This window comes from Bos indicus x Bos taurus, chromosome 2 (assembly GCF_003369695.1).
Source record: "Bos indicus x Bos taurus breed Angus x Brahman F1 hybrid chromosome 2, Bos_hybrid_MaternalHap_v2.0, whole genome shotgun sequence".
Taxonomy (NCBI): Eukaryota; Metazoa; Chordata; class Mammalia; order Artiodactyla; family Bovidae; genus Bos; species Bos indicus x Bos taurus.
In genome coordinates, this window is record NC_040077.1 from 56,594,425 (window position 1) to 56,619,680 (window position 25,256).

At 37.5% G+C, this 25,256-nt stretch overlaps 1 protein-coding gene across 3 annotated transcripts in view; it reads left to right on the forward strand.

Annotated features, from left to right (window-relative positions):
* The window catches only part of LRP1B (LDL receptor related protein 1B), a 2,173,551-nt gene that overhangs the window by 2,095,378 nt on the left and 52,917 nt on the right, over positions 1-25,256 (forward strand). For all 3 annotated transcript variants that reach the window (XM_027561670.1, XM_027561656.1, XM_027561663.1), the window contains one exon: positions 24,068-24,242. In XM_027561670.1, the coding sequence (XP_027417471.1) occupies positions 24,068-24,242 (175 nt within the window). The remainder of the gene's footprint in view (positions 1-24,067; positions 24,243-25,256) is intronic.

Genomic DNA, 25,256 nt, shown 5'->3' on the forward strand with positions numbered 1-25,256 from the left:
AAACAAATATTGATATATAATCATACACAAGTAAATGAGAGAAGTTTGGAGGCAAGTTTATAAAAGAATAATCCATTTAATGCACAAAAGCTACATTTAATCAGAGTACAATTGAAATGGGAAACTGAGTTCTGTTCTCAGAGCCAAAGAATGAACTTCGCAAACTCACAAACACTCAAACAGGCAGAGTTTATTTTTAGAGGATAGAGATACAAAGCTTTCAGCAAAGACACTGAGAGGGGGTGAAGTGCCCCAAAAGGTGGGATTACAGCAGTTTATATTTTTACTAGTATTGATCTGTACATCTGTGGTTGGTTTGTGACTTTAATATATGTCATTTTTGACCAATCAGTTTGAAGATTACAGTCCCTCATTTGACATCTTTATGGCTTTTTTTATCCCCAGTTTTTAAGTTTTCTCTGACATTGAGTCATCTGCCTATGACCCTTTTCCTTGTCCCCAGGCAATTGTCAAAGAACCAGATGTATATTTAAGAGTTAACGGTCCCCCTAGTGTTCTTGATAATCTGGACAGGAGTTAATGATTGTCTCATCCTGGGTCTGAGTGTTTTATGACTTACCAGACCAGGGAGGCATTCTTCTGAATGCCTGGAAATTGGAACAAAGAGTTTAGTTTTCCATTAAAGAAGTGTGAAGCTTACTTGAGAAGGAAAAAAATCGAAATAAAAAAAAATAAATAAATAAAGGAACCAAGGTTTCAGAGTCCTATACTGTCTAACAATATCTGCCTCACAGTCATCTGGTATTTTTGTGTGGAGCTGTCTCCCAGTTCCCAATTGGTCCATCATCATAGAACACCAGTCTTTTTTTTTTTTAAGTTGAAGCATCAATATACTTGACTTTTTTTTTTTTAAACCAAGTTTAAAAAATACTATGTGGCCATCTTTATAAGGATTTGTATTCTTGAAAAGAATAAATTCAGTTAGCTTATATTTTAATTGGCAACTTAATAGAATCAAAGTCTGAGGTAACCTGATGCATTATAAAAGGCAGCATTAGAGTTTTATTATCACTATTAGCAGTCATAGCACTTCTCACATTTTACAGCAAAGCACTTATTAAAATTAACCAATTAATCCTTAGGCAGAGGTTAAATAACTTGCTCAAGGTCCCAGAGAAGTAATATCACAGTCAGAATTGGACCCCAGGATTTGTTGATCAAAATATCAACAAACATCCATGCAGTTTGTTGATGCTGGGTTTTGGCAGCAAAATAAGTCTGTGGACAGTGTCATCAAAATGAGAAATCCAACAGTTGACAAAAGCATAATAAATTTAGGAGCTATTAGATGTGAGTAGACAAGGTTCAATGGACCTGGTGTTCTGTCAAAACTGTATCTTGCATATGCAAAATCTTCTCTCTATGAATGAAGAAGTGACAGAATGGTTCATTACAGTGCCTAATTAAAGGTCCATTAGTGGGAGGTAAAAACATCATTTCTTAGTTGTGCTGAGTAAAAGCATTTCACAACCCTAATGGCAATATAAAATCCTGAGGTCTGAAGTGCAAATTAATTTTAACACCAGCGCCCAGGGAGGAGAAACATAGATAAATAATGGCAAAAGTAAAATGAAGTATTCTTTTAGTCAAGCAAATATAGCTCCAATTCATGCAGTTCTGGAGCAAAGATTTCTAGTGTACTTCAAAAAAATAATAAGCATGACATTTTTCATTTAAATCTGGATGTTAACTATGAGGTCAACAATATTTGAGGTTATTTATAATTAAACAGTAATGATATTAGGGCAACGGAGCCAATGAGGATCAACTCAATCAATGTCTAAGTGCCAGGTATTCAAATCAAACGGCAATCTGTTTGTCATTTCAATGATGTTTTCAAAGTCCTCTAGGACCTGCCAGAAAAGTCATTATAATTTCAATTAGAACTCAGTTTATTAAAAATATACCTGTATGATTTACTCCCACTGATTCCAGTAAGTACAAACATAAGCAGCATCTCAAATTTATAAAATTTGGAGTATCTGACAATAATCCAAAATCATCTATTGTAACTGGTATTAGAACCATAGTCTATCAAGTAACTTATAAAAGTCATGAACTATACTTTTGAACCTACCATATGTGAAACGCATGGAATTATTTTTACCACTTTCCTTTCAGAGCAATTTTATACCGTTAGTCAGCTAGTCAGTGAACATGTTTTGGTGTTTACAGTGAACCTATCACTATGTTAGACATGGAAGAAACAGAGATGTCAATATATTTCTTGCTGTCAAAGGACTTACAATCTAATGTGTGATTATGAAAAAGAAGCAATAATTTTAGTGAGCAGTTCAAGGAAACAGAAAGACCAAAACTCAAGAAGTAACACAGAATTTAGCCAATAGAAAAGATTTCTTGAAGGAATTATCACCTAAGGTAAGACCAGAAGAAACAAAAGCTAACCAGATGAAGAGACAATGCAGGCTGAGGAACAGCATTTGCAAAGGCCCAGAAGGGAAAGCCTTTTGAAATTTACTTTTTCTTTTGCTATTTGATTTTACCAGGGGAGGGCTGGCAGGAGAAATAACAATTATTGAACATATATAATGTATTGATTACAGAGATATATGTTGTAATACATAATTTTATCTGATATATGAATATATGATTTTATGGCAAATGCTCATACAGCACTGTAAGGTTAGTATTTTTAGTCCAACTTTACAAATGCCAAGAATTGAGATGAAGCCATTCTCCCTAATCTGCCAGGTTAGAGAACATAGGAACCACAGTTTATAGCCTTGCAGGTCTGACTCCATGAGGCTGCTGGTGTATTTACTTGTCATTTAATAGCTTGTCCACTCTGTTGCATCTTTTTAGACTCACTAAGAGAACCCTCAAAGCTCAGGTGGCAAATGGCTCAACGTAGGCTTTTCATGTTTCTACTCCATTGAAGAGAGGTGTTAATAGTTATTTCAATCTTGACTTGATTAAGACTATGGCAGGTCCAGGCTGAAGAGACCAAAAGGGGTGGACTTTCATAATGGCCAGAAAAATAGAATAAAAAATTTTCTTTTCAATTAGTATGAAAGACAATAAGAACTGACCCTTGAACTCTAAGAAAGAACCATGACTTAAGAGTGAATTATCAATTAGGACTAACTAGTTCCTAATATTCAAGTATTCCATTTTTTTAGAATACTCACACCTAGAGTATGAAAGCATGTCAGAACCCTGTCCACTGATTCTTTTTCTCTTGGTGAGAAAATGAGCATTGTTTTCATTCAGGCCCTCATCATCTCTTGCTTGGATTATTACAACACATTCCCTCATGCACTTTTCTTCCAACCTTAGGAGTCTGTTCATTGTATCTAAAATGTGCCCCTTTTGAGTGTACCTCTTTTTCTTTACACATGGTATTCTTAATATCTACCAAGTCTAACTCCCTGGATTTGTCTTCTTAACTTCCCTTTGCTCTAGGACATTCAGCACTTCTCTGTTTACTTTCACTCTGTATTAATATCATCATTCATATTCTCAACTCTCTATCCCAGTAGAATATGAAACAGGCCTTGGTATTTTGCATATCTCATCAATCTTGGGAATTAACTCACTGTCTAGACTTAGTAGATCAAGTATTTGTCAAGTATGTGTCAAGTATGTTAGTAGTCAAGTATGTGAGTGAATGTAAACCAAATAGAAGGGTTCTGTTTCCAGCCTGTTTGGCTTAGTTATTTTCTGTCCTTTGACAAGATTCCACTTAAAAGGCAGAGCCAGAGTTCTGGGCCACCTTCACTTACTAGCTCATTAAGATCCACTTTCCTTTCAGAGCAATTTGAAAATGCTTAATTATGAAAATGAACTATTATTACAAAACTTACTCATCAGGGATTGCCCCTAAAAAATCAGATACATCATAAGTATAGGACACTCTGCAAAATAGAAAGTTACTTAGTTCAGAATAGAATTGAAATATCAATGCAAAGTTCAAGTAGCTAAATTCAAATTTTCAGATCTGCATTACTATTCGAAGATCCATGACTAAATCTATGACAATGAGAATATAATTTTCAGATAGAGAAAGTAATTTCACTTTATTTATTGGTTTTAAGAACTCAGAAAATCTATGTTGTAATGATCTGTGGGCAAGCTTTCCTTGCAAATGAGTAATATAAATAAGAAACATAGTGCTAGAAACAGCTTGGTGTGGAGATGATAACATAATAAGTGGCACAGTGCTTATTTAAATGACTACTTGAAAACTCAGGTCACTTTTATGATAACTTCCAGACTATGAATGACTATTAACCTAGAATTTTTTCAACTTCAGATGTCAGTGTTTCTTAAATTGAAAGGCACTATTGGTTTCTAATAGAGTTTTGCCAAGAAAATGCACTAGTCATAACAAACATCCTCTTCCAACAACACAAGAGAAGACTCTATACATGGACATCACCAGATGGTCAACACCGAAATCGGATTGATTATATTCTTTGCAGCCAAAGATGGAGAAGCTCTATACAGTCAGCAAAAACAAGACCAGGAGCTGACTGTGGCTCAGACCATGAACTCCTTATTGCAAAATTCAGACTTAAATTGAAGAAAGGAGGGAAAACCATTAGACCATTCAGGTATGACCTAAATCAAATTCCTTATGATTATACAGTGGAAGTGAGAAATAGATTTAAGGGCCTAGATCTGATAGACAGAGTGCCTGATGAACTATGGAATGAGGTATGTGACATTGTACAGGAGACAGGGATCAAGACCACCCCCATGGAAAAGAAATGCAAAAAGCAAAATGGCTGTCTGGGGAGGCCTTACAAATAGCTGTGAAAAGAAGAGAAGCGAAAAGCAAAGGAGAAAAGGAAAGATATAAACATCTGAATGCAGAGTTCCAAAGAATAGCAAGAAGAGATAAGAAAGCCTTCTTCAGTGATCAATGCAAAGAAATAGAGGAAAACAACAGAATGCAAAAGACTAGAGATCTCTTCAAGAAAATCAGAGATACCAAAGGAACATTTCATGCAAAGATGGGCTTGATAAAGGACAGAAATGGTATGGACCTACCAGAAGCAGAAGATATTAAGAAGAGATGGCAAGAATACACAGAAGAACCGTACAAAAAAGATCTTCACGACCCAGATAATCACGATGGTGTGATCACTCACCTAGAGCCAGACATCCTGGAATGGGAAGTCAAGCGGGCCTTAGAAAGCATCACTATGAACAAAGCTAGTGGAGGTGATGGAATTCCACTTGAGCTATTCCGAATCCTGAAAGATGATGCTGTGAAAGTGCTGCACCCAATATGCCAGCAAATTTGGAAAACTCAGCAGTGGCCACAGGACTGATAAAGGTCAGTTTTCATTCCAAACCCAAAGAAAGGCAATGCCAAAGAATGCTCGAACTATTGCACAATTGCACTCATCTCACACACTAGTAAAGTAATGCTCAAAATTCTCCAAGCCAGGCTTCACAATATGTGAACCATGAACTTCCTGATGTTCAAGCTGGTTTTAGAAAAGGCAGAGGAACCAGAGATCAAATTGCCAACATCCGCTGGATCATGGAAAAAGCAAGACAGTGCCAGAAAAACATCTATTTCTGCTTTATTGACTATGCCAAAGCCTTTGACTGTGTGGATCACAATAAACTGTGGAAAATTCTGAAAAAGATGGGAATACCAGACCACCTGATCTGCCTCTTGAGAAATTTGTATGCAGGTCAGGAAGCAACAGTTAGAACTGGACATGGAACAACAGACTGGTTCCAAATACGAAAAGGAGTTTGTCAAGGCTGTATATTGTCACCCTGTTTATTTAACTTCTATGCAGAGTACATCATGAGAAACGCTGGGCTGGAAGAAGCACAAGCTGGAATCAAGATTGCCAGGAGAAATATCAATAACCTCAGATATGCAGATGACACCATCCTTATGGTAGAAAATGAAGAGGAACTAAAAAGCCTCTTGATGAAGGTGAAAGAGGAGAGTGAAAAAGTTGACTTAAAGCTCAACATTCAGAAAACGAAGATCATGGCATCTGGTCCCACCACTTCATGGGAAATAGATGGGGAAACAGTGGAAACAGTGTCAGACTTTATTTTTCTGGGCTCCAAAACCACTACAGATGGTGACTGCAGCCATGAATTTAAAAGACGCTTACTCCTTGGAAGGAAAGTTATGACCAACCTAGATAGCATATTCATAAGCAGCATGCCAGTCCTCCCTGTCCAACACCAACTCCCAGAGCTCACTGAGACTCACATCCATCGAGTCAGTGATGCCATCCAGCCATCTCATCCTCTGTCGTCCCCTTCTCCTCTTGCCCCCAATCCCTCCCAGCATCAGAGTCTTTTCCAATGAGTCAACTCTTCACATGAGGTGGCCAAAGTACTGGAGTTTCAGCTTTAGCATCATTCCTTCCAAAGAAATCCCAGGGCTGATGTCCTTCAGAATGGACTGGTTGGATCTCCTTGCAGTCCAAGGGACTCTCAAGAGCCTTCTCCAACACCACAGTTCAAAAACATCAATTCTTCGGCGCTCAGCCTTCTTCACAGTCCAACTCTCACATCCATACGTGACCACAGGAAAAACCATAGCCTTGACTGGACGGACCTTTGTTGGTGAAGTAATGTCTCTGCTTTTGAATGTGCTATCTAGGTTGGTCATAACTTTCCTTCCAAGGAGTAAGTGTCTTTAATTTCATGGCTGCAGTCACCATCTACTCAGTTGTGTCCAACTCTTTATTACACCATGGACTGAAGCACACCAGCCCTCCCTGTCCATCACCAACTTCCAGAGTCTACTCAGACTCATGCCCATCGAGTCAGTGATGCCATCCAACCATCTCATCCTTTGTCGTCCTCTTTTCCTCCCATATTCAATCTTTCCCTCCCATATTCAATCTTTCCCAGCATCAGTATCTTTTCCAATGAGTCAGTTTTTCACATCAGGTGGTCAAATATTGGAGTTTCAGCTTCAACATCATTCCTTCCAATGAATATTCAGGACTGATTTCCTTTAGGATGGACTGGTTGAATCTTCCTGCAATCCAAGGGAATCTCAAGAGTCTTATCCAACACCACAGTTCAAAAGCATCAATTCTTTGGTACTCAGCTTTCTTTATACTCCACTCTCACATCCATACATGACTACTGGAAAAAATGTAGCTTTGACTAGACGATCCTTTGTTGGCAAAGTAATGTTTCTACTTTTTAATATGATATCTAGGTTTGTAATAACTTTTTTTCTAAGCAGCAACTGTGTTTTAATTCATGGCTGTAGTCACTGTCTGCAGTAATTTTAGAGCCCCCAAAAATAAAGTCTGCTGCTGTTTCCACTTTTTCCCCATCTACTTGCCAAGAAATGATGGGACTGGATGCCATGATCTTAGTTTTATGAATGGTTAGCTTTAAGCCAAATTTTTCACTCTCTTCTTTCGCTTTCACTGAGAGGCTATTTAGTTCTTCACTTTCTGCCATAAGGGTGGTGTCATCTGCATATCTGAGGTTACTGATATTTCTCCTGGCAATCTTGATTCCAACTGGTGCTTCATCCAGCCCAGCGTTTCTCATAACGTACTCTGCATATAAGTTAAATAAGCAGGGTGACAATATATAGCCTTGATGTACTCCTTTCCTGATTTGGAACCAGTCTGTCATTCCATGTTTGGTTCTAACTGTTGCTTCCTGATCTGCATGCAGATTTCTCAAGAGGCAGGTCAAATGGTCTGGTATTCCCATCTCTTTCAGAATTTTCCAGTTTGTTGTTATCCACACAGTCAAAGGCATAGTCAATAAAGCAGACATAGATTTTTTCTGGAACTCTCTTGCTTTTTCGATGATCCACTGGATGTTGGCAATTGATCTCTGGTTCCTCTGCCTTTTCTAAACCAGCTTGAACATCTGGAAGTTCACAGTTCATGTATTGTTGAAGCCTGGCTGGGAGAATTTTGAGCATTACTTTACTGGCGTGTGAGATAGTGCAATTGTACAGTAGTTTGAGCATTCTTTGGCATTGCCTTTCTTTGGGATGGAATGAAAACTGACCTTTTCCTGTCCTGTGGCCACCACTGAGTTTTCCAAATTTGCTGGCATATTGAGTGCAGTACTTTCACAACATCACATTTTAGGTTTTGAAATAGCTCAATTGGAGTTCTATCACCTCCACTAGTTTTGTTTATAGTGATGCTTCCTAAGGCCCACCTGACTTTGCATTCCAGGATCTCTAGCTCTAGATTGATGATCACACCATCATGATTATCTTGGTCATGAAGAACTTTTTTGTATAGTTCATCTGTGTAATCTTGCCATCTCTTCTTAATATCTTCTGCTTTCGTTAGGTTCATAACATTTCTGTCCTTTATTGTGCCCGTCTTTGCATGAAATGTTCCCCTCTTTAATTTTCTTAAAGAAATCTCTAATCTTCCCCATTCTATTGTTTTCCTCTATTTCTATGCACTGATCACTGAGGAAGTCTTTCTTATTTCTCCTCTCTATTCTTTGGAACTGTGCATTTAAATGTTAGGTATATCTTTCTTTTTCTCCTGTGCTTTCGCTTCTCTCCTTTTCACAGCTATTTGTAAGGCTTCCTCACATAGCCGTTTTGCTTTTTTGCATTTTTCTTGGGGATGGTCTTGATCCCTGTCTCTTGTACAATGTCATGAATCTCTGTCCATAGTTCATCAGGCACTCATCAGATCTAATCCCTTAAATCTATTTCTCACTTCCACTGTATATTTATAAGGGATTTGATTTAGGTCATACTTGAATGCTCTAGTGGTTTTCCCTACTTTCTTCAATTTGGCAATAAGGAGTTCATGATCTGAGCCACAGTCAGCTCCCTGTCTTGTTTTTGCTGACTGTATAGAGCTTCTCTATCTTTGGCTGAAAAGAATATATTCAATCTGATTTCAGTGTTGACCATCTGGTGATGTCCATGTGTAGAGTCTTCTCTTGTGTTTTTGGAAGAGGCTGTTTGCTATGATCAGTACACTCTTTTGGCAAAACTCTCTTAACCTTTGCCCTGCTTCATTCTGTATTCCAAGGACAAATTTGCCTGTTACTCCAGGTGTTTCTTGACTTCCTACTTTTTCAGTCCAGTCCCATATAATGAAAAGGACATCTTTTTTGGGGTGTTAATTCTAGAAGGTCTTGTAGGCCTTCATAGAACCATTCAACTTCAGCTTCTTCAGTATTACTGGTCGGGGCATAGCTTTGGATTACCATGCTTTGAATGGTTTGCCTTGGAAATGAACAGAGATCATTCTGTCATTTTTGAGATTGCATCCAAGTACTGCATTTTGAAGTCTTTTGTTGACTATGATGGCTACTCCAATTCCTCTAAGGGATTCTTGCCCACAGTAGTAGATATAATGGTCATCTGAGTTATATTCACACATCTCAGTCCATTTTAGTTCACTGATTCCTAAAATGTCGATGTTCACTGTTGCCATCTCCTGTTTGACCACTTCCAATTTGCCTTGATTCATGGACCTAACTTTCCAAGTTCCTATGTAATATTGCTGTTTATAGCATCGGACCTTGCTTCCATCACCAGCCACATCCACAACTGGTGTTGTTTTTGCTTTGGCTCTGTCTCTTCATTCTTTCTGGAGTTATTTCTCCACTCATCTCCAGTAGCACATTGGGCACCTACCAACCTGGGGAGTTCATCTTTCAGTTTCCTATCTTTTAGCCTTTTTGTACTGTTCATGGGGTTCTCAATGCAAGAATACTGAATTGGTTTGCCATTCCCTTCTCCAGTGGACCACATTTTGTCAGAACTCTCCACCATGACTCGTCTGTCTTGGGTGGCCCTGCATGGCATGGCTGATAGTTTCATTGAGTTAGACAAGGCTGTGGTCCATGTGATTAGATTGGTTAGTTTCCTGTGATTGTGGTTTTCATTCTGTCTGCCCTCTGATGGAGAAGTTATCCTTATGGATCTATTAACACAATAGATACTATTAATACAATTGCTGTTGTTTAGTTGCTAAGTCGTGTCCAATTCTTTATGACCCCATAGACTGTAGGCCACCAGGCTTCTCTGTCCATGAGATTTCCCAATGCAAGAGTACTGGAGTGGATTGCCATTTCCTTCTCCAAAGGATCTTCATAACCCAGGAACTGAATCTGCATCTCCTGCCTTGCAGGTGGATGCTTTACCAATGATTGTAGATGTTAATAAATTTCATCAGACTGAAATAAATTGAACCATCATATTATTCAATGCCATGGTAAAGAAAGTAGGGTAAAACATGGTAAATTCTTTGCTTATTGTGAAAAATTACTACCTATATGTTTGTTTGGGGCTTCCCTTGTGGCTCAGCTGGTAAAGAATCTGCCTGCAATGCAGGAGACCTGGGTTAGAAACCTGGGTCAGGAAGATCCCCTGGAGAATGGAAAGGCTACCCACTCCAGTGTTCTGGACTAGAAAAGTCCGTGGGCTATGTAGTCCATGGGGTTGCAAAGAGATGGAAATGACTGAGTGAACTTCACTCACTCCTTCTACTTTTAAGTCATCTCATACTATTCACTTGAATGGTTTTGAGTTACCATCATCCAGTGTTGAGAAGGCAGACGAGTGCTGCCTAGAGGAGCTACCCCTAGCCCGAGGGCAGGGGCGGCTAGGGGAGCTACCCGGCATCAGAGGTAAGGAGCAGCAGCTGCGCTTTGCTGGAGCAGCCGTGAAGAGAGACCCCATGGTAGACACTGAGAGAGGGGATCAGAGGGCAGACAGACTGTAACTACAATCACAGACAGCTAGCCAATCTGATCACAAGGACCACAGCCTTGTCTAACTCAATGAAACTATGAGCCATGCCAATGTGGGGCCACCCAAGACAGCTGGGTCATGGTGGAGAGGTCTGACAGAATGTGGTCCACTGGAGAAGGGAACGGTAAACCACTTCAGTATTTTTGCCTTGAGAAACCCATGAATAGTATGAAAAAGCAAAAAGATAGGACACTAAAGATGAACTCCGCAGGTTGGTAGGTGCCCAGTATGCTACTGGCAATCAGTGGAGAAATAACTCCAGAAAGAATGAAAGGATGGAACCAAAGCAAAAACAACATCTAGTAGTGAATGGGACAGGGGATGGAAGTAGTGTTCAATGCTATAAAGAGCAATGTTGCATCGGAACCCGGAATGTTAGGTCCATGAATCAAGACAAATTAGAAGTGGTCAAACAGGAGATGACAGGAGTGAACATTGATTTTCTAGGAATCAGCGAACTAAAATGTATTGGAATGGGTGAATTTAACTCAGATGACCATTATGTCTACTACTGTGGGCAGGAATCTCTTAGAAGAAATGGAGTAGCCATCATAGTCAACAAAAGAGTCCAAAATGCTGTACTTGGATGCAATCTCAAAAATGACAGAATTATCTCTGTTCGTTTCCAAGGCAAACTGTTCAATATCACAGTAATCCAAGTCTATGCCCCGAACAGTAATAGTGAAGAAGCTGCACTTGAGCAGTTCTATGAAGACCTACAAGACCTTCTAGAACTAACACCCCAAAAAAGATGTCCATTTCATTATAGGGGACTGGAATGCAAAAGTGGGAAGTCAAGAAACACCTGGAGTAACAGGCAAATTTGGCCTTGGAATACGGAATGAAGCAGGGCAAAGACTAATAGAGTTCTAGGAAGAGAATGCATTGGTCATAGCAAATACCCTCTTCCAAAAACACAAGAGAAGACTCTACATATGGACATCACTAGGTGGTCAACTCCAAAATCAGATTGATTATATTCTTTGCAGCCAAAGATGGAGAAGCTCTATACAGTCAGCAAAAACAAGACAGGGAGCTGACTGTGGCTCAGATCATGAACTCCTTAATGCCAAATTCAGACTGAAATTGAAGAAAGTGGACAAACCCCTAAACCATTCATGTATGATGTAAATAAAATCCCTTATGACTATACAGTGGAAGTGAGAAATAGATTTAAAGGACTAGATCTGATAGACGGAGTGCCTGATGAACTATGGAGGGAGATTCATGACATTGTACAGCAAACAGGAATCAAGACCATCCCCAAGAAAAAGAAATGCAAAAAAGCAAAATGGCTGTCTGGGGAGGCCTTACAAATAGCTGTAAAAAGGAGAGAAGTGAAAAGCAAAGGAGAAAAGGAAAGATATACCCATTTGAATACAGAGTTCCAAAGAATAGCAAGGAGAGATAAGGAAGCCTTCCTCAGCAATCAATGCAAAGAAATAGAGGAAAACAATAGAATGGGAAAGACTAGAGATCTCTTCAAGGAAATTAGAGGTACCAAGGGAATATTTCATGGAAAGATGGGCTCAATAAAGGACAGAAATGGTAGGGACCTAACAGAAGCAGAAGATATTAAGAAGAAGTGACAAGAATACACAGAAGAATTGTACAAAAAAGATCTTCATGACCCAGATAATCACGATGGTGTGATCACTCACCTAAAGCCAGACATCCTGGAATGTGAAGTCATGTGGGCCTTAGGAAGCATCACTACGAACAAAGCTAGTGGAGGTGCTGGAATACCAGTTGAGCTATTTAAATTCCTGAAAGATGATGCTGTGAAAGTGCTGCACTCAATATGCCAGCATATATGGAAAACTCAGCAATGGCCACAGGACTGATAAAGGTCAGTTTTCATTCCAATCCCAAAGAAAGGCAATGCCAAAGAATGCTCAAACTATGGCACAATTGTACTCATCTCACACGCTAGTAAAGTAATGCTCAAAATTCTCCAAGCCTGGCTTCAGCACTATGTGAACCATGAATTTCCAGATGTTCAAGCTGGTTTTAGAAAAGGCAGAGGAACCAGAGATCAGATTGCCAATATCTGCTGGATCATGGAAAAAGCAAGAGAGTTCCAGAAAAACGTCTATTTCTGCTTCACTGACTATGCCAAAGCCTTTACTGTGTGGATCACAATAAACTGTGGAAAATTCTGAAAGAAATGGGAATCCCAGACCACCTGACCTGCCTCTTGAGAAACCTATATGCAGGTCAGGAAGCAACAGTTAGAACTGGACGTGGAACAACCGACCAGTTCCAAATAGGGAAAGGAGTACGTCAAGGCTGTATAATGTCACCCTGCTTATTTAACGTATATGCAGAGTACATATTGAGAAACGCTGGGTGGAAGAAGCACAAACTGGAATCAAGATTGCCAGGAGAAATATCAATAACTTCAGATATACAGATGACACCACCCTTATGGCAGAAAGTAAAGAGGCACTAAAAAGCCTCTTGATGAAATTGAAAGAGGAGAGTGAAAATTTTGGCTTAAATCTCAACATTCTGAAAACTAAGATCATGGCCTCTGGTCCCATCACTTCATGGCAAATGGATGGGGAAACAGTGGCTGATTTTATTTTTCTGTGCTCCAAAATCACTGCAGATGGTGACTGCAGCCATGAAATTAAAAGACACTTACTCCTTGGAAGGAAAGTTATGACCAACCTAGATAACATATTCAAAAGCAGAGACATTACTTTGCCAACAAATGTCCATCTAGTCAAGGCTATGGTTTTTCCAGTAGTCATTTATGGATGTGAGAGTTGGACTCTGAAGAAAGCTGAGCACTGAAGAATTGATGCTTTTGAACTGCGGTGTTGTAGAAGACTCTTGAGAGTCCCTCGGACTGCAAGGAGATCCACCAGTCCATCCTAAAGGAGATCAGTCCTGGATGTTCATTGGAAAGACTGATGTTGAAGCTTAAACTCCAACACTTTGCCAACCTGATGTGAAGAGCTTACTTATTTGAAAAAACCCTGATGCTGGGAAAGATTGAGGGCAGGAGGAGAAGGGGGCAACAGAGGATGAGATGGTTGGATGGCATCGCTGACTCGATGCACATGGATTTGGGTGTACTCCAGGAATTGGTGATGGACAGGGAGGCCTGGCTTTCTGTGATTCATGGGGTTGCAAAGAGTCAGACACAACTGAGTGACTGAACTGAACTGAACTGATGACTGTATTTAGCTACTGTCTGCAAGTCAGCTTGCTTTCCAGTCTCAAATGATTCACTCCCACTTTATATTACTTGCTCAAAGCTTCTGTAGCTGGATTGCTTTAAAAATAGAGAAATATTTAACCCAGAACATCCTTTATAAACAAAAGCTGTTTAGATTTTACTTGAAAACAAAACACTGCTGTGAGTTTTATGAGTGAATTTTTGATTATTGCTAAAATTATTGACTCCATCTTTATTTATTTACTTATTTATTTATTTATGGCTGTGCTGGGTCTTTGTTGCTGCCAGCTTATCTCTAGCCGCAGCAAGCCCGGGCTACTTTCTATGTGGTGAGTAGGCTTCTCATTGCAGTGGCTTCTCTTGTGGAGCATGGGCTCTAAGGTACACTGGGCTTCAGTAGTTATTGGCATGTGGACTTGGTAGTTGAGGCTCTGGCACTTGAGAGCACAGGCTGAATAGCTGTGGCACATGGATTTAGTTGCTCCATGGCATGTGAAAGCTTCCTGGATCAGGGATCAAGCCCTTGTCTCCTGCATTGGCAGGCAGATTCTTTACCACTGAGTCACCAGGGAAACCCCAATCATTGTTAATGTGCATTTTTAAACAGCAGCCTGTTGAAAATTTAAATACTGGCACTTTTAAAATCCCACCCCATATGTCTCACTCAAATCAAAGTTTTTTTTTTTTAAATCATCTTGCTGAATTTTACATTTTCTTTTACCTGGATACTTAGAGATGGCACTATTTGCTCAGGATAGATCTTACTCTTTAAATTTTTGCAGTTTTCTCTATAAAATATTTGGGATATATTTCTATTATTAGTAATACATTAGAAAATGCTAATTTTTCTAGGCATGCTTTCCTGATGAAAATTTATCAGCTCTAATCAGAGTTTTGCCCACATTTTTCCCTAGTGAATGTTTAATTGGCATACTTGGATTCAATGTTTGCCTACTTTATTAAATTCAGTTCTGAAATCAGAAGATATATTTAGGACTAGGCTGTAAGTTTAATTATTAAAATACCTCTGGCTGTGTAAAACACTGGAGGAATGTGAAAAAGAACATTCTAGTAGTTTTAAATTTGTTTTTGTTTCTTAATATAATACTTTAAAGAAAACAATCATAAAATTCTAAGCAAATTATACAAGTTACTTTCCCTTTTTGCTCCTAAACCATGATAGGTAAAAAACTGACTTCATGGAAAAAAGGCCACCATCACTTTTGTTAACATTTTAAGAATCTGAAAACCTTTCTAGAAAACCTTTCAAATATTATCATCCTAAATTAGCTAAATTAAATATCAATAAATGCTGACACTTGGGAATGTCTTACTTTGTGATTTCTTGACTGTTATTTTGGTTTCAAATTTGTCTGGACTAGCTCAGAGCTGATCCTGCCTGATATTGAATATATCACATGGATAAGTAAGTGTTCCCTTCAGGTAGGAGTCTAGTGCTGTACACCGATTACCAATGGCGAGAGAAGCACCTATTCACTGGGTTGGGGTGGGAGACTGAGACTGACACGTGAAATGTGAATATTTGGATGAGGCATAGGCACCCAGATTGAGTTTCTGAACTCTATAATTTTGCAGATCTGATGGCATCAGGAAACTCTCCTGGGCTTGCCCCGACATCATCCATTAGCATTCCAACAGGTGGTTAGACCCTCAGATATCTATGTAGATGGAGGCTTGTTCAGTTTTAGACACATGTAAAGAAAAGAAAACATCAAAGGTTTTCAAAATTACTTTGTGTATTTTTTTTCCTGAGTGTGAGTAATTGAATAAGAAAAATAAGAGTTTATTCTCTTGTTTATTCTCTAGTTTATTCTCTTACTTGGGCTTGAATTTTAGTTCTCTTACTTTTTCTTGTGTCGTCTTTGGCAAGTTGCTTAACCTATCTGTGCCTCAGTGTGATGACCTATAAAATGAGGATAATACCATGTTATCAGACTAAATACCAGACTAAAACAAACACATGTGCCTGGCATGTAGAAAACAACTAAAAATGAGCATTTATTATCATTGTAATTGTCATTTCCATAATTTTGCTCAAAATAGGCTCTCATTGGCCTTTTTGGAATCAAGGGCATTCTTGAAGATGGATGGCTGAGGAGGAAATCATGACACAGTCTCAGGAGTGTTTAGAAATACTGACTGTCCGTAGATGACTAACGGGCATTTTGGAGAAGTTAGTCAGGTAACTCAGATGAGGTCACATTGTTAGCCAGAGGAAGGGCTGAATTTACCCTCCAAGTCCTTCATATTTTGGTCTTGATTTCATTTCTTCTTTCTTTTCATTATATCACTGTAGTGGAAGTATTCATCAAAAGTTTACAAAATACCATTATTGGTTCTTCTGGAAATTTTTCTGCCTTTTATACATATGTGGAAGCAACTACAAACCTCCCCATAGGGAAAATATTAGCCAAATTCATGCAATCTACTGCTCCTGGGACACAATTATATAATGGTGAATTTGGAGTGTGCATTGCACTAAAACTGGAACTCAGTTAATAGAATGCCTGGGTTGTGAAAGTAATTCCATCTTACTTTTAATTTATTATGTGTATGTGAATGTGTATGGTCCTAAATTATCAAATACTTATTTAAATTATGAATCTTAAAGCCAATTCACAGAACACTTTTTGAAAGGTCAGATAAAAATTCAGTGATGTAAGACAATTGATGTACATACGTTGTATAATTTAGTCTCCCCTGTATAGCCATCCTGTATTACCAATTAAAGACTCTCCAGATTCCCCATTATTCTTATTGAGTATCTTCATCTCCTGTTTAGGTGATATATTTTGATTTGGTTTTCCTCTCTTTAAATAAATTTCACACTTCACTAACTATTACAATGTGAATAGCCCAGGTGCAAATATGAGTTAATAGCTAAATGGTTTTGGCAATTACTTTCCAATAGAAAGAAATATTTGGGAAAGAAGTTAAATGCAGCTAGAAATTTTAGAGGCATCTGGCTCTCCTTGAATATTCATAAACCTGTATATATACTCACATATGCATATATTTTATGCAGTCTATTAAGATATTGTAAAAGTATTAAAGGAAGAAGTATCTCATGTTTCTGGTTGCTTAAAAAGGAAAGAGAAAAAGAGAAAGACTGCAATAATGATCTCCCTTGAAAATTATTCCATTTCTATTGCAGAAAATAGCCATTCTCTTATCCTTCAGTTACTATCTACCTAATTACCATGTGAATACTCTGTAATTGTATATCCACCGTTGTCCTTTAGATTGCATGATTGTGTTTGGTGCTACAATGCACTTCTTAGTATAATTATCCTACAGAGGTTATAACAATTTTTATATTGTGAATATAAAGTGCTATTGTATAATTTCATGGTAATCTCTACTTTCTTAGCACAGATTAATTACATTTCATTATTTCCCCTTCTTACTATATGCAGAAATCTCAATTGCTATGCCATTCAGGTCAGTAAAATGATCAAAACTTATGAGCTGGAATGTTCCAAACTAAGGAAGATTTCATTGGCAGTAATTTATGTAGGCTGTTGCCACAGTAGACATTATTCAGATCAGTCTTAGTGGCTTTTTAATTCCTGTTGTAACCTCACAGTTGGGTTGTCAGATCTCTGAGAGCTAGTGTCCTGTCTTGTATTTCTGGATTTTTCTCACAACTCTCAACATACACTTAGTCACATACATGTCCTCAGTAAATAATCAATTACACATCACCACTTCCATTTTATCAACATGGTGTTCAAAATTAAATCAATTATATTGTCCCACATGCTTTTCTTTCCATAAATTCCAGACTGCTGCTGTTAAATACATAAAGGCCAATCTGAGTAGACTCTTATCTTCAACCTTTAATCTTCAGCTCCTTCCCTATTTTATCCCCTTGAACAAAATGTCTCTTGTCAGCTGTATTTTCTTTGAACCTTTCTTCTTTTAGTTTATCACACTTTTTTTTTTTTACTTTCTCTCAGTTCCAATCACTATTAAGCTAAACACAAAATTCGAAGGAATAAAAGATGTTTGTTTTTGTAAGCAAAGTATATGTGTGTGTGTGTGTGAGTGCATGTGTGTCTATGTGTCAGAAACTAGAAGACGATCCCTTTGTGTGAACCAACTACCAACATTCCCAACTCTTTTATTTTTTGGGAGGAATTAAGCTTTTTATTTAGATTTGTCTACTGAATCATAATCAGTAACATTTCACTTAAAACTGAAATATAAAAAAAAATGGGGAAGGCTACGAAACTTCTGTAATAAATAATTGGCAGAATGATAAATGAATCATTAATACAAATACTAATATATTTTAGTTAAGAAAATGAGTATCTATCTTATAAAAAGATTACTTTCAAAGTGTTTTTAAAGTATTTTTAATGTTTAAAGTGGTTAGCTGTATAAGGTAAGCAATTTCAGTGCTCTGGGATAAAAAAAAAAATGTTTTTCCAGTTACAGTTTAACTTCTCTCTGTTTCTGAGCTTATCAAGAAAGACTCTTTAGAACTAAAATGAACAATTGCATACCATAGGAGCCTTCTCATATAATATTCTTCTTTATACTTTGTTAAATTTCTGCTGGATTGGGAAGTGCTAAAGAAGTATTCCTTTTAGCAAACAAATAACTGAAGAGATAGAATTTAAATATGAGTGGTGCCAGTGGTAAGGAATCTGCCTGCTAATGCACAGGACACAAGAGACAAGGGTTGATCCCTGCATCGGGAAGATCCCCTGGAGGAGGAAATGGCAACACACTCTAGTATTCTTGCCCAGGAAATCCCATGGACAGAGAAACTTCGAAGTCTACAGTCCATTGGGGCACAAAGAGTTGGACACAAATGAGTGACTGAACACCATGTAGTAATTATTTGAGAGTATATAGAGATATGGGCTTCCTAGTCATTGTTATTAGTTCAGCTAATAAAGAATCCACCCGCAATGTAGGAGACCCCAGTTTGATTCCTGGGTTGGGAAGATCCCTTGGAGAAGGGATAGACTACCCATTCCAATATTCTTGGGCTTCCCTTGTGGCTCAGCTGGTCAAGAATCCACCTGAAATGCGGGAGACCTGAGTTTGCTCCCTGGGTCAGGAAGATGCCCTGGAGAAGGGAATGGCTACCCACTCCAGTATTATGGCCTGGAGAATTCCATGGGCTGTATAGTCCATGGGGAGGCAAAAAGTTGGACAAAACTGAGCGACTTTCACTGACTTTCACTTTCAGAGATAGGACACTGATAAAAATACAACATATATTTCTGCAAGCTTTACACAGATGCTTGTAATTCAAAGTGGATTATGACTGAAAAGAGAATGACAAATTATGTAGCTTTCCTATGACCTATTATGCATTCCTATCATGATATTGAGACAATTACCGAGAACATGAACTTTGGTTGAGTCACCCAATTTGGAAATAGAGAGCACCATCAGATGTTTTAAACTATTTCCTGGGCTTACATATATCATGTTATGATTAAACTTGAAATAACAGAGTTTTTGAAGGAATTATTTTGACTTCCAACTTACAAGCACCCAATGCTTGTGTGATAATTTAAATACGACTTGCTGAAGTCTCCTATCAAGTAAGGTCTACTTTCTCCTGTATTCAGAAATCTGGAGTTGGAGTTGAGTAAACAGGGAAGACTTTAAGAGAGAGAGAAAGGAAGGGAGGGAGAAAGAGAGAATGGGAGGGAGGAAGGAAGAAAGAAAAAGAGAGGTTCGAAGAAGGGGAGAACACAAGGAAGAGTGAAAGAGGAAGGAAGAAAGGGGAGAGAATGTACATTCAAAGTGTTGGACCCTACAGTGCTAACAGGCAGAAAACCATCCAGCAGACATGTAATTCAACATCTTCTACATGCTCCACATCCTAAGCCTAATAATGGGAGATAGAAAGCTTTCATAGGAAGATATTAGGAAGCAACTCTGGCCAGGCTAGAATATAGTGAGCAAATCTCTGTCCTTAAACTTCAATTTTGCCTAGAGTGCTAAACACACAAACTGGGAAAAAATGAAATGTCTTCCATTTGAATATCCGTAGAGAAAGGGTTCTGAGTCTAAAATTATTTCTGCCTTTTTTAGAGGGAAAACGTGGCATGGCTTAACAGTATGCAATTTGTAATTATTTAACTGTATATTCTAACACCTGTTTACAATTTTATCTTAAGCAAACTTTTTTTTTTTTTTTTTTACATTCTTTAGGTTACATTTTTAGGCCATGAGGCCAGTCAGAGCATTGAATAATGTGCAGCTGACGTCCTTCAAAATATATTAAAAACATTAGAAAATGGAGAGTTTCCTTTAAAACATAAAAAACAAACTATGAATTCCTTTTAAAAATATTATCCTTAAAGAGAAAATCTATTAGCCTAGTTAGCAAACTAATCAGAATTTATAAAATATTCTTATTGTAGCTTATATGCCATTAGATTTAAAAAGAAATCTTTCTGTGGAAGCATAATATACATAGAAATGTTTAAAATCACAAGTATCCAATTCAATAAATTATCTCCAGGTGTACACATCAGTGTAAACCAACGTTCAGGTCAAGAATGAGCTTTATTATTATCTCAAGTGCTCCCTGGTGTTCTTCATCACTATCCCTTTCTTTCTCTTCAAATAACTCCTTTTTGACACTTAAAACCACAGATTAGTTTTGCCTTTTGAACTTTACATAAATAAAACCATACTACATGTATTTTCTGTCCATTTTTTCCCTCATTATTATTTTTGTGAGATTCTTGCATGTTGTTGCTTATAACTAATGTTTTCATTTTTCATTTATCTATTTCCATATATTCTTATAATGGATATTTAGATTATTTTTTAGCTTTTGCCTATTTCTAAAAAGGTTTTTGTGCATATTATGGACATGTTTTGTGCACTCGTACGTGCTTTTCTCTTGCATATACAGTATATTAAGAGTAAAAAGGCTAGGTCATAAAGTGTGGGTATGTTCAAATTTGGGGCTTCCCTGGTGGCTCAGCAGTAAAGAATCCACCTGAAAAGCAGGAGACGGGGGTTCAATCCCTGGGTTGGGAAAGATTCCCTGGAGGAGGGCATGGCAACTGAGTCAGAGGCAACTGAACACAGCGCACACACAGCATGTTCAAATTTAATTGTTGTTTAGTTGCTAAGTTGTGTCTGACTCTTTGCGACCCCATGGACTGTAACCTGCCAGGCTCCTCTGTCTATGGGATTTCCCAGGCAAGAATACAGGTGGCCATTTCCTTCTCCAGGGGATCTGCCCAACCCAGGGATCAAACCTGTGACTCTTACTTGGCAGGCAGATTCTTGACCACTGAACCACAAGGGAACCGCTCAAATTTAGTATAACTGATACTGTCAATTATTTCCCGTATCAATTGAACCAATTTATATTCCCACTACTAGTGCTATGAGAGTTTTTGCCTTTAGTCATCAATTTGGTGGAAGTGCAAAGGTATTTCTTTGATGTATTAATTTTTATTTCCTTGAATACTAATAAGTTCCGTATATTCTCACATCTTTATGTTCTCAGTCTAAACCAGATTTAATTTATTATCCACAATTACTTTTAATTAGTAAATTGTAGGTAAGTTTTTAACTTTGGCCTTTAGCACCTTAAAGTGCTAAATACGTGCAAGATAAGTGTAAGCAGACTGTTACTTGCTACAGTATGGTATAAGGCAATCATCAACCCTCAGGATGTTAACTCAACTTTTCCTAGCTTCTTAGGTCTTCTCAATGAAGTGATTTTAAAAACAACGTGGTTCAAAATTTTAGGTTAAAATTACATTTTAATTAGGGCTCCCAAAGTTAGTCAAGAAATAAGCTATTTCAATCAAATCAAATCTATTTACAACTTAGACAACTTGCTACTCAGTAAAATTATTTTCAGATTTCTTACATTCCCTAGTTTCCAAATTCTGTTTACTCATCTGATCTGATGGGTTTCACCCAGGCCTCAAACCTGATCTAGAATTTGGAATTCAGGAGTGGGGGTAGTGGATGAAAGGAAAAGAAACTGGAATCTGCATTTGCAAGTCAGTCACCTACATGATTCTGATGAATTATCCATTGTGAAAAAAACCTCATAATATGAAGATCTTGGAAAGATACATCAGCTGTTTTCTATATCCCATCAGAAAAAATGAACCAGGACCAATGGATGAAATTAAAGCAATTAGAGACAATATTAAAAGAGTTCTCTGTCGATAAGTTGTATCTAGCAAACTGACTAAGGAAAATTGCTCTTTAGAGATTTCTGCATAGCAGATGGTATTAGATGATTATATAGGCTACTGTTAATACATTCTTCACAAATATTAAAAAAAAAAAAAAAAACAGAATTTGTGTTGTGTGCATTATCTACCTGCCAAGCCTAGAACAACTACAAATAGACATTGTAATGGACAGACATTAACATTGACTTAATTTTTAGATCTTTAAGTCTCTCACCCTTTGAAAGTGCTTCTTTTCTTAAACATAGCCAAGACCCTTAGTAATAAACTTAAGCTTTGAATCTCAATGAGGGTACTTGGCATAATGCAACAGCAAGCATAAGAATGCTTGAAATAAATTTCCATAAATATGAAGCAAGCCTGTCAATAAATTTAATTTCTGTCTGATTTAATAAAAGGCTAGATAAATATACAAGCATAAAAGTTATAAATTATGTTTTAACTTTTTTTACCCACAACAATCATCTTATAGCAGATTAAAGTTTATAAATTGTGATTTTTACATCATCTAATCACACTTAATATTGCTTCACAATTAGATAACTATAAGGAAATTGCAACTTCAAACACTAGGTCTGTGATCAATTCAGTAAGTTCTTCTGCTTAAGATTACTTGTATTAATACTATAAATTTCAATATTGTGAATGTGGCAAATTAGAAAATAATGATGTGTCAATATACATATAGACTTGTTTGTTTTTCAGAAGACTGAGGCAAAACGTCTAATTGCAAAGTCAATGTTGTTCTTATTAAATGGTCTTTTTATTACTGATGTTCAAGAGATATGGAAATATTTGAAGAAGTCTTCCTTTGTAGTTGAGAAAATTGTCTGAAGTGCTCAGTAGGAAACATTTTACAAAGCAAAGGGTTCAGACTGCATGGAGGTTTTCCCTCTGACTGATGAGACTCCAGGTTCTCACCTGGGAGAAGGAAATGGCCTAGACTTCTGTTATCACTTTCTACCCATGTGGATCTGTTAGTCTTCCGGTCCACGTTTCTACTGGGGCTCCATGAGAGGCACAACTTCTATCTGCTTACCTGCTCAGGTGTTTGGAAATACTGGCTGTTCTGGCTCATGTGGTGGTGGTGATGGTTTAGTCTCTAAGTCGTGTCTGACTTTTGCTGACCCCATGGACTGTAGCCCACCAGGCTCCTCTGTCCATAGGATTCTCCAGGCAAGAGTACTGGAGTGGGTTGTCATCCTCCTCCAGGGGATCTTCCTTACCCTGGTATTGAATCTGGGTCTCCTGGCTCATGTAGAGAGGGGCTTCTTTCCACTCCACCAAAAGCTATCGAAGGAGTTAAGAGTCCCATACTTACTCTGTTCTTCAGATGAAAAGAGATGTAAGGAGGAACAAAGATAGATGACATCTAAAGAAATCTTGAGGATTTATGTTCATTCCAGAATAACAGAAATATTGCTTCTTAGAAGGAAAGCTGAGGAAACTTGAGAACTTAAATTTTAAAATTCAGGACTAATAGAGTTTGTCAGTTAGTATTATATCAATATAACTAATATTACATCTATTATGTCAATATAATATATCAATACAATTTATATCGATATAGTATATCAATATAACTCTTAGCAAGATGAAATGATGGCAAACTCAGGCAAAAAGAGGAATCAATGGTATTCTTAAAGAAATGTGGTTACATGCAATTACAAGTTGCTCTTGTAAATTAATCCACTTATCCATTGACCATTTTAAAATATTAAGTAGAATGGTAACATTTATTGTGACTCAAGAAAAAATATCTTGTAGGATTTCCACGGTGGTCCAGACTCTATGCTTCCCGTGCAAGGAATGTGGGTTCAACCCCTGATTGTAGAAATTCCACAGTGTGGTAAAAAAAATAAAGAAAAATACTTTGTAACACAATTTTATTTCTATACTGTTCATTCTTTCTAGATGTGTGTCATCACTACTGTGTGAATTCTGAATCCTGTACCATTGGAGATGATGGAAGTGTGGAATGTGTCTGTCCAATACGCTATGAAGGATCAAAGTGTGAAATTGACAAATGTATAAGGTGCCATGGGGGACATTGCATTATAAATAAAGACAGTGAAGATATATCTTGCAAGTAAGTAGAGAGCTAACTTAATTTATAAAAGCATTTGAACCCAAAAGGACATAACATTCTGGCAAAAAATGAGAACATTATAAATTATTGTTTTTTAATTAATTTTTTAATTGGAGGATAATTGCTGTACAGAATTTTGTTGTTCTCCATCAAACATAAACATGAATCAGAAATTCAATATGGCAAGTGTTCCATTATCTCTCTTTTTTTTTTTTTCCTACAAAGAGAGTTCAATTCACTTTGATTAAACCAAAATGTATTCAAAAAGTGTTAACGTACTTCTGGGAAAGATGAACACTTATCATGAAATAATGTGGTCAGATCATTCCCTGTATAGAATATTCCTAATAGCAAGCAAGCACAAGTGAAATGCAACATACCTTCAAAAAACTTATGTAATACTTCTAAATTAGAATAGCTTGGACTTTTGTCTCATCATTATTATCAGCAATGAGTATTTGCCTTTCTGATTTTACAAAGTGATCCTCTGGGAAAGGAACAAAAGACCTGTCGAATGGAAACAAAATTTAATTTTTTTATCTGACTTTGAAAATTATGGTTGAAAATAAGTAGAAGAAATGATGCTTCCTAGGAAGCCACTACAATTAAGACATCCAATTACATTTTTGTAACACTGCCTTTGCTCTTTGGCTTTGAGATTAAGTGAATGGAAGACAGAACTTTGCAGCTAAAGAGTGGCATTCAGTTTCTGTCATGAAACAGATTTATGCCACAGAGGTTAGAGATCAATTCTCACTCTGAACTTCTTTTCACAACCTTTTAAAAGAAGGGCTTATAAATGATTGGGCTCTGGTCATTTGCCCTCTGTGTGTGTGTTAGTCACTCAGTCATGTCCGCCTCTTTTTGACCCCATGGACTGTAGCCCACCAGGCTCCTCTATACATGGGATTCTCCAGGCAAGAATACTGGAGTGGGTTGCCATTTCCTTCTGCAATCATTTGCCCTAGGACTATAATAAATGAGAATATGTGATAGAAAAACACACCTTCAAAT